Source organism: Sphaeramia orbicularis, chromosome 13 (genome assembly GCF_902148855.1).
Source record: "Sphaeramia orbicularis chromosome 13, fSphaOr1.1, whole genome shotgun sequence".
Classification (NCBI taxonomy): Eukaryota; Metazoa; Chordata; class Actinopteri; order Kurtiformes; family Apogonidae; genus Sphaeramia; species Sphaeramia orbicularis.
In genome coordinates, this window is record NC_043969.1 from 31756561 (window position 1) to 31771608 (window position 15048).

General features: G+C 41.1%; 1 protein-coding gene across 1 annotated transcript; it reads left to right on the forward strand.

The window, feature by feature from the left end:
- The first annotated feature begins 1636 nt into the window (after positions 1-1636).
- Positions 1637-14505, forward strand: hic1 (hypermethylated in cancer 1). The gene is given in 3 exon segments (XM_030152887.1): positions 1637-1706; positions 6035-7480; positions 7483-14505. Coding segments are annotated over 3 exon segments (2271 nt in total). The 5' UTR covers positions 1637-1654; the 3' UTR covers positions 8256-14505.
- The last annotated feature ends 543 nt before the right edge of the window (positions 14506-15048 follow it).

The following is a 15048-nucleotide window of genomic DNA, read 5'->3' on the forward strand; positions in this document are numbered from 1 at the left end:
TGGGTGTCGCTGTGCGCGTAAAGTCTCCGCCGGCAGGTTTGGTCCGACCGGACCCCAACACAGTCGTAAGTGTCAGATAGTCTTGTTAACACGTGAGAAATCCAGTGTATGGAAGAGAGTTGAAAGACGTGGAAAACCGGCAGACAAGAGAGGGGTGGGCTGCAAAAGGACGCGGAAGAGAAGTTCCGAGGAACCCGGTCTTGGAGGAAACAGCGGAGAGTTTTAATGAGGGAATGCCGAAAAGGAGAGCAGACATACGGCCAGAGCACCAGACATGAGTCCGAGGTAAGAGTGAGATAGGGCTGAGAGGCTGTGAAAGCATCCACGCAGACGTGAAATCATAGACAGGATCAGAATGAGAGTCCATCTGAGTTAGGACTTTGGTTTGGAGTCAGTGCTAATGACAAACTGAATCCTGTGTTTCCATCTAAATTAGGCAGTATCACGTATGTATACATCTATATCTGTACTTATTTATTTATTATTTTGTAACATATAGCCTTCATGTTTATCTCATTTAAGACTGTGAGAGTCTCATGAAGAGGACAAGACATGTGACAATTTGACAAAAGTAATCTTGAAAACTAATTGGAGTGACTGTCATCCACTGGAAAATGTCTAATATGATCTGAGTCAAAGTAAATTCATCAGGTATTTAACTGGACAGACTAAATCGAACCAGGAAAGGCCCACATTTTATGATGGACACTAATATGGCAAAATACAGTAGGTACCTCTTTGCGCATCCAGGTGATGCATGGATGAAATGGATGAATGCGTCCTCCTGCTTCTAAATAAGACAGGTGTTTTACCTGAGAGAGAGAGAGAGAGAGAGAGAGAGAGAGAGAGAGAGAGAGAGAGAGAGAGAGAGAGAGAGAGAGAGAGAGAGAGAGAGAAAGAGAGAGAGAGAGAGAGCATCCTTAGTGTTTGTAGTTTTATTTACAGGAATCCATGCTGAGTATTTTTCAGGGAAGTAAACATACACACTTTTATTACTAATATTAAATACAGATTAAATTTCAATATTTCTGTAACCCCTTCAGGTCTGTCTTCTAGATTCTTGACTAGAAAACATGTTTGGTAACTTGTGATGTAACCAGATTTATTCAGTAAAGAAACAGCGTCTGAAAAGTTTCCATGCGCTCTGATCATAAATATACAATAATATATACATATGTATACAATAGCTGCCTGTCTCTTTAAGACGAAGTGTTGAGAAGTTCAAGTCGGGGTCACATAAAGTTCCTGCCCTCGATTTTACCTTTTAGTTTTATTATAGACTGACATCACACGGGGCGCTAAAACACTTAAGGCGCATAGAGGCGCCATTATCATCCCGGTGCGCGTTATTGACTCAAAAATAGCTAAGGAAATTACTAGAAAAAAAAAATAGCAGGAAACTGATGCTGGTCAAAGCACGTATTTTTAATAGGAGGGGATGAGAAAGAGGGGAGAGGAGGGGCAGAGAGACAGAGAAAGAGGGAGAGGGCGAAAAGTGGGTGGGAGGACGGACCTAAGGAGCGACAAGAAATTCATATCAATTAATAATAAAAAAAAAAAGAGCTGGCAGACGTGCTCGGAAAACTGGCATGGTTTTTTGGAGGCTGGCAGTTCAAAGCTGAAACGTCAGATATGACTCCTAGAGACTGCTGAGATGATCATTAAGGGAGACTTAGATCGGATGGCAGAAGACATCGGGCATGCAGGTAAGAGCTGATACGCAGACACCCAAACAAGAACAGGGAAAGACTGACATTTACACTTGGATTCACTAAAAACATACTCTGCACACCCTTAGAGCAGACAGATATTTTTTCCTAACTTTCTGCCTTATAACTTTATTTTTCATACCCACGCGTAAATTCCGGCTTATTTATGTAATTTAATTCGTTGTTGTAAAAATTTTATTTTTTTCTCCATCAATGCACATGAATTAATTAAATTGTAAATTTACTCATGATTAGTCTTAATTCATTATTTTCTCTAATTTCACTAATATGCTCCCAAAACTTCATTCTTTATTCTTTAAAGTCATGCGTAATTTCCCCCATTGGGTCAAACTTTGGTGTATTATTATTAAACTGTGAACATTTTGTAGAGCTAATAAAACAGTTAAAGGGTAGATGTACCTCTGCAGCCTCATGTGTAGCTTCTGTTATAGATTTCAGAAGGAAGGTTTAGGAAAATCATTAAGTCCTTAATGGACTTTTAAAAAGCGCACCACATTGTGCGGTAATGGCACATCTTAGCGCACACGACCACAGAACACACAAGGAATATTATTATTATTTTTTTTTTTCTTAAATTTTTTTATGTATGAAATTCTCGTTTCCTTTATGACAGCCAATATTTTATAAAGCTGCACGAAAAGAGATGCTTGTGCGTTGTGCTGACAGGTCTATGGACGGAAAGAGTCGGTATAAGAAACAGCTGTGCGATACACCTTGTTTTAAGCGCAATGAGCTGAAAACGGTCTGGTTCTGGAGGTGATTTAAGGCTCTTTGGCGGAGATAAGGAGAAGTAAAAGATGAGGCGCTGAGGCTCAGAAAGATGGGATCACTCGTGATTCGCTTTACTGCAACAATATGTGAGGAGCAGAGTCAAACAGATTAGACACAGGACGAGTCCCCTCGGCGACACGCAGGCTCAGCCGACAGAACGCAGCGTGGAGTGGGTTATTTATGAACGCCCGCAGCTTCTTCACTAAACCATAAAACTGGCAGTAATTATTTCACTAATTAGAGTAATAAATGCAGAGTAGTCATTAATGTCAAGGCTTTTGGTTTTAATAAAAAATATGAACTTTTAAATGCGTAAAATGAATGCGTAATGGTCTGTAAATGCGCAAGAACTGATCGTAACAATTATTATATGACAGGATTTAAATAGAAATAAGAGCTCATAATCATAATAGCATGTTAATATTACTGATCAGATTTGTAACTTCATTAACTGTCACATAACTCTGTCAGTAAACCTATTTTAAAAGTGTGATTTTTTTTTTTAAACTTGCGATTTGAGTAAACCACATATAACTTCACTTGTTTGCTGTGAAAGTAAAACACACATTTCACACATACTACGGAGTCCCCCCACCCCACCCCCTCCACCCCCAGCCGCAGTTTGCTTCTGGAACCCAAAATGACAAACGAGTAAATCAGTTGGAATAAGGTAATATTAAAGTTAACATGAAGCATATCTTCTTGCAAATTTACACCGACGTGGTTCTGCAGTCACGCCTCATAAATTTGACGTGGACTCTACATGATCATGGTGAAATGGGTTCTAAAATAAACAACAGTGCATGAACATGGGCAGAAAATTGAAATGAAACAAAATAAAATGTCAGCACAGCGTTTTAAGCAGATGTCTGGAGTGTTTAGTCTCTGGCTTTTATACCCAAAACCACAAAAGTGACAAAATGTGACAAAATACAAGGACAATGAATATTAATCTAATGCAAATAACTAAACCCTGTAAAATACATCAGCTCTGTAAACCCAACATGTTGATGAATCATTAAAACGCAGATACATCCCCGAGAGACTATAAAGTCTGATGTGACTCTGATGTATGTGTAATTATTGAATTTATCCTGTTCAACATAAACCAAGGTTACTCCGCTGTGCATCCAGGCCTTCAACTGTTTACAAGAATATTAAATCTCCTTCAAAGTTTCTTTCTTTCTTTTTTTTTTTCTGATATCATTGCAATCTTTGACTACTTTCTAACAGGATGCAGTGATCTTAAACCTACCTGGCAGATAAGACTTATAATAAACATGTTTAACTATCTATAGGTAGAAACATGCCATAAACTCTAACATTTTTAACACATTTTGAAACTGTGGAAGAGTCGCTGTGCTCACAGTTTTGAGAAAGACGTTAAATGTCATGATGGGAAACATGCAGCCACACTGACTGTTGCTACCACAAGACGCTACCTAAAATAATGTTGTTTTCAGTTGCTGAGCACAATGCAGGTGCACAGAAATGTTCTTTTTGCGCACTTGATTTTCTATTGCATATTGAGTTTGTAAATTTTGTAAGGTTATCTACAAAACTGACTCATAATGTAATGTTGTCATTATTAAGACATGCCATAAATCAGAAAACATAGTAGGCTTAATTTCGGTAATTCTCATGGAGTTGTGTCTGACAGTAACGTCCTGTGAACTGCATGTAAACTTACTGTGTGCGTGTGGGTACATAACGTGTCACTGTTCTCTGTACAGTAACCAGTAAGAGTTGGCCTTTAATGCAATGGGGTCTCTGCAAAGGTTCAGTCAGTTATGGAAAGTACTTGGCCTATATTCTTCGTATCACACTCATTTCTAAACATGTTTGATCTGACCGGCACTGAAATTTATAGTAAAATATGACCGTTGAGTAATCAAAGCCAGACAGAAACCAGAAGTGGAAACACTTTAGATGACAACCGGGAACATGATGAAGCATGGACCCACCTAAACCCGCCTGTTTAATCATAGACTCATCCCCTATTCAGCTTTTTTTTTTTTTTTAATCTTCAGATATTTATAAATAAATTATAAATAATACACAGAGCAGGTCACATTCTTGTTGTATTAATTTAAGAAAACCACTTGAAAATGATGAAAAGATACATTTCTCTCATACTGACGTTCAACGTTACAGCACGATTATTGTAAAGGTCATATTTTTCATTTTCCACTCAAAGAATGATGACAAATCCCTCTGATATTGTAGGCCTGACGCTGAAAACAAGGCCGAAAAATACCACTGAGAGTAATCTACTGTGCAGCGTCCTTGAACTTAAGTTAAAAGTAGGGTGAAGAGGATGGAAACAGAAGAGACACAAGACTTTTAGCTCCAGAATCCCTTCATAACTCTCCCCTCAAGGTTTTTTTTTTTTTTTTTTTTTAAGTTATACTTCCCTATTTGTGTGCTGAACGTGTACGTTGAATAGAATAAACAAGAAGTGAATGAGCTGCTGTCAGGAAGAGCATGATCAGACAGATGACATGATATTTATTTAGTTGCTTGTTTCCCATCAGTGAGACTAAATCCTTAGGGACAGTTTGAGACATTTAATCTCACATGTAAACTATCCTCAGATGCCAGTGATTGAACAATACATTGTGTTTCTTTCGTGCATCAGTTGTAGTTTATTTTAGGCTCGATGGAACAATTAGTGTTGATGTTTGAGTGTGAATGAATATGTGTGTGTGTGTGTGTGTGTGTGCGCACATTAAATTCCTGGAATCCATCTCAACGTAAGGTCTTGGACTATCTAATTCTGATTTACATTCCGTGTGCGTAGTGTTCCTTATATGAGCAGAAAGACACATCTCTTTTTGGAAATGTCCTTTCCCCACAGGTTTATACCTGCTGTTCATCATACTTGTGAAACATTTACCCGTTCTTTGTTTAAAACTCTGCACACCACTTCACGAATACTTGATCAGGAAGCCAGCAGTTACAAAATATATATCTGCGGTTCTCTCAATTTTGTTTTTCTCTCTTTTTTTCTCTCAGGAAGTGAATGCATAGACTTGAATTTCTAATAATGAGAAAACCATTGCAACTGCTCACCTTTCATAAAAGTTCACATTTATTGCCTTCGTGTGCACTTCCTACACACACGTTCTGCACTGTGCACATGTTGCCTTGAATGAAATTTAAGAATTAAACATGACTATGGAAATAACTAATTATTTATATATAATTGTAAAAGAGGAGAAAATGATTCAATCCTGATTTCAGCATTAAAACATAAATCAAGTGTTAAATTTCTCATTTTTGTTATTCAGAAAATGTGAGTTTTTGTTTGTATGTAACTAATTCTGTGGTCTGTTTTGGGTGTATACAAATAATTCTTCTTGGATCTCCAATCTCTGAAATATATTTTAGTATTTTCTGATGAATAATCTCAGGATTAGATGGATTACTGCTGTTAAATACAGTAGATGTAATGTGTGGTGCAAAGTGATTATACTTTTATGTCTTGAAATGATGGCTGCTGCATGGGTCTTTACAGATGTCTGTCATTGCAGGTGGTGGACTGAAGACGATGCTGGATGCCATGGAAGTTCCAAGTCATGCTAGGGATCTCCTCCTGCAGCTCAACAGCCAACGCACCAAGGGCTTTTTGTGTGATGTTATTATTGTGGTGCAGAACGCCCTCTTCAGAGCTCACAAGAACATTCTGGCTGCCAGCAGCCACTACTTGAAGTCTTTGGTGGTCCATGACAATCTCATTAACCTCGACCACGAGATGGTGAGTCCAGGAGTCTTCAGGGTCATTCTGGACTACATCTACACAGGCCGCCTTACTGAAGGAGACCCTGCTTCTCCCACTGAACCCAATCTAGGGGCGGTCTTGGCAGCAGCCAGCTACCTTCAGCTGCTTGACTTAGTGGCTTTGTGCAAAAAGAAGCTTAAACGAAATGGCAAATACCCACCCCGCCCGGGCCCAGCATTTCTTCCTTATCCAAAGATGGGCCCAAATAGTATGGGTTTAGGGAGTGGCAGGTATAGGGTTTCTACTCCTGTCATTCAGTCCTGCCCTCCAGGAGGAATTGTGAACAGCCTTGGTCCCCGGGCACCACCACTAGAGGAGCTAGTTCCCCATCGACTAGCCATTCATGCTGGAGAGCTTTATGCTCCCACCTCCACCCAGGGTTCTCAGGTGTTTCCATCCCCGCAGTCAGCTCTTCCTGCCCAGTTAGGACTGCGCACAGCCCATCCTGACAGAAACTGCTCCCCCATCTACGGCCTTGATCTCTCCAAGAAAAGTCCAAACTCCCAGTCTCAACACACGCCCTCTCAGTCCCATCTGGCAAACACTCATAATGATGAAGAGCGGGACGGGACATTAAGCGGCCGCACCAGTCCCATGCACGGGATCAACGGACGAGCCTTCCCATCAGACAAAATGGAGTCAACCGATCAGGCGGGCTCTCTCACTCCTCCACCTTTCCCTCATCTCAACCAGCCTCTTGGTCCACACCTCCCCCACCTTCATCGCTCCGGCTCCCAGGGCACAGACCGCTACCCATGCCCCCCCAGCCCCGATACCCCAACAGAAGGCGGAGAGGTTGGCAGAGAGGTGGGCAACATCTACCGCTGGGTGAAACATGAGCCAATATCATACCCAGCTGAAGATGAGGATGAAGATGAGGATGAGGATGAAGCAGGTGAAAATGGAGACCAGCATCACAACCACAAGGCCGGGGAGGAAAGTGAAGGAGCGGATGATAAGAGTGGGTCAGGCACAGAGGAGACCGGCAGTAGTGAAGGCCGGCCGTCCCCCTCTGGACCGATGGGGAGGTTCCACATGCCGTATGAGCCAGAAAGCTTTGGGGACAATCTGTATGTTTGCATTCCCTGTGACAAAGGCTTCCCAAGCTCAGAGCAGCTCAATGCACATGTGGAGACACACACAGAAGAAGAGCTGTACAGCAACTCTGGTGGGGAGATGGGAAACAGCAATAACAACAACAAAACATCAGCAGCAATACAAACGGTTATGGGAGCCTGAACAGCAGCAACAGTTTGAACAGTCTCTCACACCTGGAGACAAAATCTAACCAGAGCCTAAATTCAGGCTGCATTGGGGACATGATTCGCCCCTACCGTTGCTCCAACTGTGATAAGTCCTACAAAGACCCGGCCACTTTGCGACAACATGAGAAGACCCACTGGCTGACGAGGCCTTACCCATGCAGCATCTGTGGAAAGAAGTTCACACAGCGTGGAACCATGACCCGTCACATGCGTAGTCACTTGGGCCTGAAACCTTTTGCTTGTGACTCCTGTGGCATGCGCTTCACCCGCCAATACCGCCTTACCGAGCACATGCGCATCCACTCTGGGGAGAAGCCCTACGAATGTCAGGTGTGTGGAGGAAAGTTTGCTCAGCAGCGCAATCTCATCAGCCATATGAAGATGCACAGCAGTGGAGGAACTGCAGGGGGCCTGACCACAGATGGGAAACTGAAGCTGGACTTTGCAGAGGGCATCTTTCCTCTGAGTAAATACACAGCAGAACACCTGGGGCTTAAGCAGGAGAAGGCCAATGAGCTTCTTATACAAGCTCAGCAGCAACTGGTAGCTGATGCAAAGGCCATAGAGAGCCTTTACCCACTGTCCAAACTGGCCTCAGAACACCTGGGCATCCCCCACGACAAGATGGACATCCTGGGCCAACCACTGCCCCCTCCTCCACAGCCCCTGTCTGATGCACGCACCATTGACCGCTATTCCCCCAGCTAAGGCCATTTCAACTGTATTAACATCAATCACCGATGCACACACACAACTTGCAGTATTCTGAAGCCATTCACCTCAACTCAGTATCTCTTCTGCACCTCAGACTCAGGCCAAAAGGTCTGCTAATGCACACCAAACTGTGTAGACTCCAAGTGCCTTTCTATACATTTAATGTATCTTTAAGTTCTCCTTCATAAAGGAGCACTGTGCTATTCCATGACCAAGGAACACTTACTGAGAGAAGTACAGTATTTATGTACAGCGTGTGCAACAGACATTTTTTTTAATTCCAGCCATTGAGCCAAAGTAACAAATTGAAAACCAAAATGAAATTGTTTTATTTATTTTTGTATTATGATGAAATCCAAAGAGAAACTGTTGCAAGGAAGTGTTGCAATCTGACCCTAAACCTGTGTACTATTGAGTGTCATCTGTGTACAAAAAAAAGGAAAAAGCACATAAGGACAGGATTCAGGGTTTGCGTCCAGACCTGAGCGGAACTTTTTACCGAATGAATAAGCCAACTCTTCTGGACTTTAAAGTAATGAGAGGATTATAATTTTTTAAATTGCTGTTTTGTTTGGGGTACTGGACAATTTATGTATCTCACCCCCTGCTTCTCCCCATCCTGTTCCTGCTTCCCAAGTCATATGGAAGTGACTGAACGATAAGAGCAATTGCCTCAGCATTTTGGTAAAGTCTCTTTTGATTTTATTTCTTCACATTTTTTGAAGTCACCCACTCCTCCCCTGCATTTTACTACCGATAAAAGCTCCTACTATATGACAGTAATGGTAGCTTAATCAGTCTTACTCTCAGCATTTCTTGAACTAAAACTTCCTTTGCTTTTTGACTAACATCCCGTAGCTTTCAGTTGTTATTGAAAAGCAGCAAGCACGGCCCTGTGATCTAATATGTGGGACATGATTGCACATACCCAACTCATGACACACTAATCCCCGATCATGACGAGTGTAGCTTCATCGTATGGTGTAGACGAAGCATGGGTGTTGCCTCTGTCATTGTGTAATATCTACAATTATGGATACAACTAGGGAACTGAGCACAAGAGGAACAGGGACCAGGTCACAATTAATGAGAGAAATCTGTCATTTACTGTCAGGAACTATTACTGCATCCACACAAGTCTAATGAATAATCATAATGCGGCAGTAGTGAAATCCTGTGTTGGATGAAGCTCTGTTACACTGCTGCCCTCTCATTTGACCTCCCTCCCTTGTAGTATGTTGTCTGCAAGCCCTGCTACTGTTGACAGGCCAAAGTGAGCGCTGTACTCAGCCCTTTGCCTTAAATCTACACCACACACACACGCACGCACACACACGCACACACACACACACACACACGCACACACGCACACACACACACACACACACAGTGAGCTGCTAATCTGTCAGTGATATGACCATAAGAAGGGGTATCTGGGTCTTCCTCAGAAGCTAGCGAGTGAACAGCACATCCCAGCTGTTGTGCTTCAGTAATCCCTGTGAAATCTCACTTTCTCCTTGACAATTCACACTGCTCGCCGGCATGATGTCCCATTTCATGCCTGCCATCTTACCCTTCTTATCCACTTATTAACATCATATCCCAGCCTAGCAAATATCTCCCGGCCTCCCTTCCCTGCTGGTATCAAACACAGAAGTAAGAATGACATATTTCTGTGTTGGCGGGCCAGCAGTTCCTCCAGCTTGAAAAACAAAAGAGCACTTAAAAGTTGTGGGTTGAAGGCATATTTCTGCCTTTAAATGTTTATTCCAAAGAACATGCTGGCTTTTTCTTCTTTCTTTTTGTTTCTTTTACTGGTCCTTGATTCAGATTAGAAATGTCTGACCACTATAGTGCCAATGCCAACCTCAGTGGGTGAATGTGAAGACTAAAGCCATAAATACACTGTGATAGACGTAGTGAATCTTAAAGGCTTAAAAAAAAAAACAGAAACAATGTGCCTTACTTTTTGGGATTGTTTTTTTTTTTTAATGTAACAATAACTTAAGGGCTTCATATCTGTAGCATATGATCATATCAAACATGTTGTTTCCTGTCACTTACTTTTCTTGACCTTATTTTGGTTTTAACTGAAAGTAGCGCACGTGAAACCGGTGCTTACCTCAGGACTGAACCCAGCATGGGGACGCTAAGCTTTAGTAAACTTTCAATTACAAATACACACACTTGCACACTCTTTTTAATTATTTTTTTTAACTTTTGTTTTTACGGGGCAGTCGTCCTGTGTCAAACCTGTGGTTATGTTGTGTTCATACATTTCTTGTTACAGTTTTATTGTGCAGAGATAACATGTGATATTAACATTCTTGTTTGTATTTTTACTATGCGTTATACATTTTGTATTGTATCGTCCTCCAAGAGGCTTGTGTCGGTCTGACCAGTTCCACTGTTATAACATGAGGCAAAGTCATTTTGGGAGTATCTTAACTAAACAGCAGTGTAGTAAGTATGATCATTTATCTTTGGTTTCAGCATCGCAGAAAGTCTAGTTGTCAAGTGTAATTTTTTTTCTCATGAGACAAATTGTATTATCAGCACTTCCCTCAACATTCAAAAACTGGCCTTATACTATTTGACCTATAACTGAATTGTGTTACGATTAGAAACAAACTTGCACAACAACTTACAGGAAATTACCATGCTTTTCATGTTACTTTAAGTTTTGGGACCCTGTTGTTTAGCTCTGTAATGAAAAAAATGAAAACAAATTGCCCAAATGATACATTATTAGTAATTAGACCTTTGTCTAGTTGCACATGTGTACGTGTTAAAATTGTAGAAACAGGCGGATGTCAGTCGTGGGAATTTCAGTCACACTTTTCCAACTCACTCCCTCTCATTCACTGGTTTAAATGAGAATCTGTCCGCAGCCTTATGCCATTAAAATAACACAAAGTGTTTCCACTGTCACTCCAAATCTGTGCAGGAGGGAAGAGCAAGATAATGCCTGAACATTTCTGTAGGATGTGCCCTGTTTAAAACTTGCTTGATTGCATTAACGTGTATGACAGACAGAAGGAGAGGGCTGTGTATCTATAAAAAGGGGAAGTGTTTGCTTGTCTGTTTGTGTGCCCCTATGCTATTTGAGTGTATGAAGGGCTGTTAATGCATGTCCTGGGAATAGGGTTGGTGTGAAGGAGAAGAGCTGAGGAGCAGGAAGTGAACTTTTGGCTGGTGTGTTTTGTTGAGCAGGATGTGCCGTGTGTTTCTGCTCACAGGCAGATAGAGAGACGGAGAACAGGGAGGGAGAGGAGCAGGGAGAGCACAGCAGGGTGGACGCGAGCCATTGTCTCAGTATGAAAGCCTGTCCGTACTTCTAAAACTCTCCATTCAGAAAACAAGTAGACTGTATCTTCTCTTTTCCTTCCCCTTTTTGCTCTTTGGGAATAAACCTCTGCTCAGTATCACAGTGATACGACATCGTGGGCTTTCAAGGGCTACACGGTGAGGAAGCCATTCAGACATTTTGTTGCGTGGAGAGGAAGTTTTCCATCCACTTATTCATCACGGCATTTTCTATATCGTCTGTGTATTTTTTCATCTTTTTTAAAACATTTAGGCAGATCTCATCATCTCAACGACAATAACAATAAAAGCAGAGCCCTCTGATATAAATAACCATTAAAAACCTGCTGTATTTCTTCTGCTCAGTGGTTGATTCAATTAGTAAAATTAGAAGAGTCTTGTTTCAATTTAGCAGTGCTGCCACATGGGGTTTATAGCATACGCCTTTGTTAATGTTATTTATATGACACAGCAACCCAGAAAACCTCTCATTGCCACCAAAGCGGTTTAGATGAAGAAGTTTGAAGTAATAAAATTAGGAGTTCAGAAATGGATTAGTTACATTAATTAACATAGTGACATGAATTAATGCATGACACAAGTTTGTAAAAAAAAAAAGAACCCCAACTATAAGATGTGGTTGAAACTTTTTTTTTTTTAATTTTATTTGACTATTTCATTCCTTCCTAATGTTTTTATGGCAACCTTCCCAGACCTATAACTTTTATAACACTAACAATATAGAAGTAAAACACAGTTCCAGCGGCCCTGTGTACGCCAAAAAAGGGTTTCAGTTTAATGTTAAAAAATGCAAAGAATGATTTAAAACCTTCTACCGGCTGCAGCAGAACGAGATCACCTATGTGACTCTGACAGATCGAGTAGCCCCGATCTGCATTCATACCATTGTTTGACATTTATGGTAGGCTGTTTGACGACATGTGCCAAAAGGACTGAAGCACTTAGCAGACATCGCAGACGCTCAAAACAAAACTCAGTGACAATATTTGTAGTTTCCACTGTGCTGTTGCATTGTTGAACTTAAACTTCAGACAAACTTTGACTCTCTTATGGAAGCTATTTTCCACGTGGCAAATCAAAAGAGCCCAGCGCAGACAGGCCACTATTGTCAGTGTACATATTTCTTTTTATGAAACATAACTTTTAATGGAAGCTACAGCCAAATAATGAATTCTGCCTCTGGCAAACCAAAAGCTGATGATTAGGTCAACCAAATGCAAATGCGGCTGCAGTATGACAGGCATCTTTTATATGTGTAAACGTGTATTTGTTGAGATGATGTGATGTGTCCACATAGTGCACCTGCCCATCTACATGTCTGAACTGCTTTCCCACAGTGTAGCAGAATAAAGTACAAGGGAGTGATTTGACACTTTCAAGAGTCTTTATTACAAGCAGCTGCTTCAGATTTATTTCCCCCAAACTGCACTTTTCTGGAAAAATCATTCTATTGTGATTTTTTATTACTCTTAAGATCCCCTAGAAGTCCCCCAATTGCCTTTCCTTTGGCACTTAGCTTCTTTCGTTTTCCTCATCTTCCTCCCTTCAGTGCAGCGCTTGGCCACACTAGTTCACTTGCCCTTGTTACCTCTAAGTACAGCTTCCCTCCTCACCTCTCTTTGTCCTTCTCTCTTCTTACACTCAACACAAACCGCTGACCCACAGCGCCACACCGCCTCCCCCTCTCCCATGATCCACTTACTTCCAGCTGTTTTTCATGCTGAAGAAGACAGTTGTCTAAATGTTTATATGAAGAGCTACTTTCTTTTTCTTTAAGCCCTGATCAATTTCCAAAATGAACTTTGTGGCATGTGTTAAAATACAGCAGATGATGGGCCAAATAAAAATGTCTGACATCGTTATTCTATTGTGATCCTCAAGCCAAGAAAGGGCTTACAAAGGGAGATTAAAGACAGCATATCGTTGTAGAGGAAATGCAGAATAATGTGAGGGGAAATGTTCAGGGGAAAATATGCTCAGAAAGATGCCAGTAAAGTAAACATGTATGAAATTGCACAATTGAGCCGGGGCTCGGCTGCACCAGCCAAGTCATGCGCTGAGATGGAGAGAATAAGTAAGGGAGAAGGGCTGAGAGGAAAAGAACCAGAAACGGGGAGAGAATAGCTTGTGCTTGATAGTCTTAACCCTCCGTAAATAACAGAGGAAAGCTGGTTACTTGGTGTATTTCTTCACCTTTTTTCCACCTCTTTCTGAGCACCTACTCTATATCATTTCCCTATTTTATTAGATATGGTTGTGAGGAAACACAGTTTGCTTTCTCATTGCTGATTACTGTCAGTCATTGTCAGTTTTGTAACGTTAATGTTCACGTTAGCATCCACTCAAAAAAGCCATCCTTCTTCTAGACCTAACAATTATCATTCAATCAGCACATGACCCACAGTAGGCTCTTTGTAGTTGAATAAATGGGACGGGGGCTCCGGCTGCCCGACTGCTCCTGCATCTGTTTAGCTCAGATATCGCACTCTGTTTCTTTCTTTCTACCTTGAACACACACGACAGGCTAAGTAGACTTTGGCTTGAATCGAGCTGTGTTTTGTTTACAGTGTAAAAACTTCTGCTCCAGGAGTTTAAATGAAAAGAAAAACAAAGATCACGGACGAAACAAGTAGGGATGAAAGTTGGTCAGGGAGAAGATCTGATTGTACATCACACACACATGCACATGCAGCTGGATGGCAGACTGCAGCTCTAGATTAGGTCAGATTTAATTAGGTCACCCGGTTCCTTTTGGAGTGTCGTTTCTTGTAGAAAAAGTCATTATTAAAGAAAAAAAAAGCTGATTCCACTGACAGCTTTCACCCAACACACATTGAACTTTTGCCAGAATGTAACAGAGCCTCAGGGTCCTTCCACACACACACACACACACACACACACACACACACACGCACAAATTCACATCTATTTTGGATGTTGGTTTTAAAGGTTATGTGTAGAAATGATGGATTAAGATCTAATGAAGATTGCTGACGTTTTGAGGTGGTTGTACCCGGCCGGTTGTGGTTCAGGGATCAGAAAGTTTAGCACACAGACTGCCACGCACACAGTAGTAGCTGTGGAAAAAAATACATGTCAGAATACATACAGCACAAATTTACAATGGAAATGAGATTTTTCATCGGAAGACAGGATCTAATTTCAGCAGGCATGAAGCACACATCCATGCAACATCAGTAATGTCCAGTGTTTTATTTTGTGGTTTTTATCAGGCCTCTCTTGAAAACAAGCAATTACAGCAATACATTAAACCAAAACAGTATTTTTGCATTTCTGCATTTCATTGTCAATATTGATCTTTCTTTGCTTTAGTGAAATGAATGTATTTATTGCATGTCAAATGTTTTATAGTTAATTTTTGTGTACATTTCTCAATTGTGGGTTTTATAATTTCATTTAATTATGGTGTCTTGATAAAATCATGTTGATAAGGCTTTTA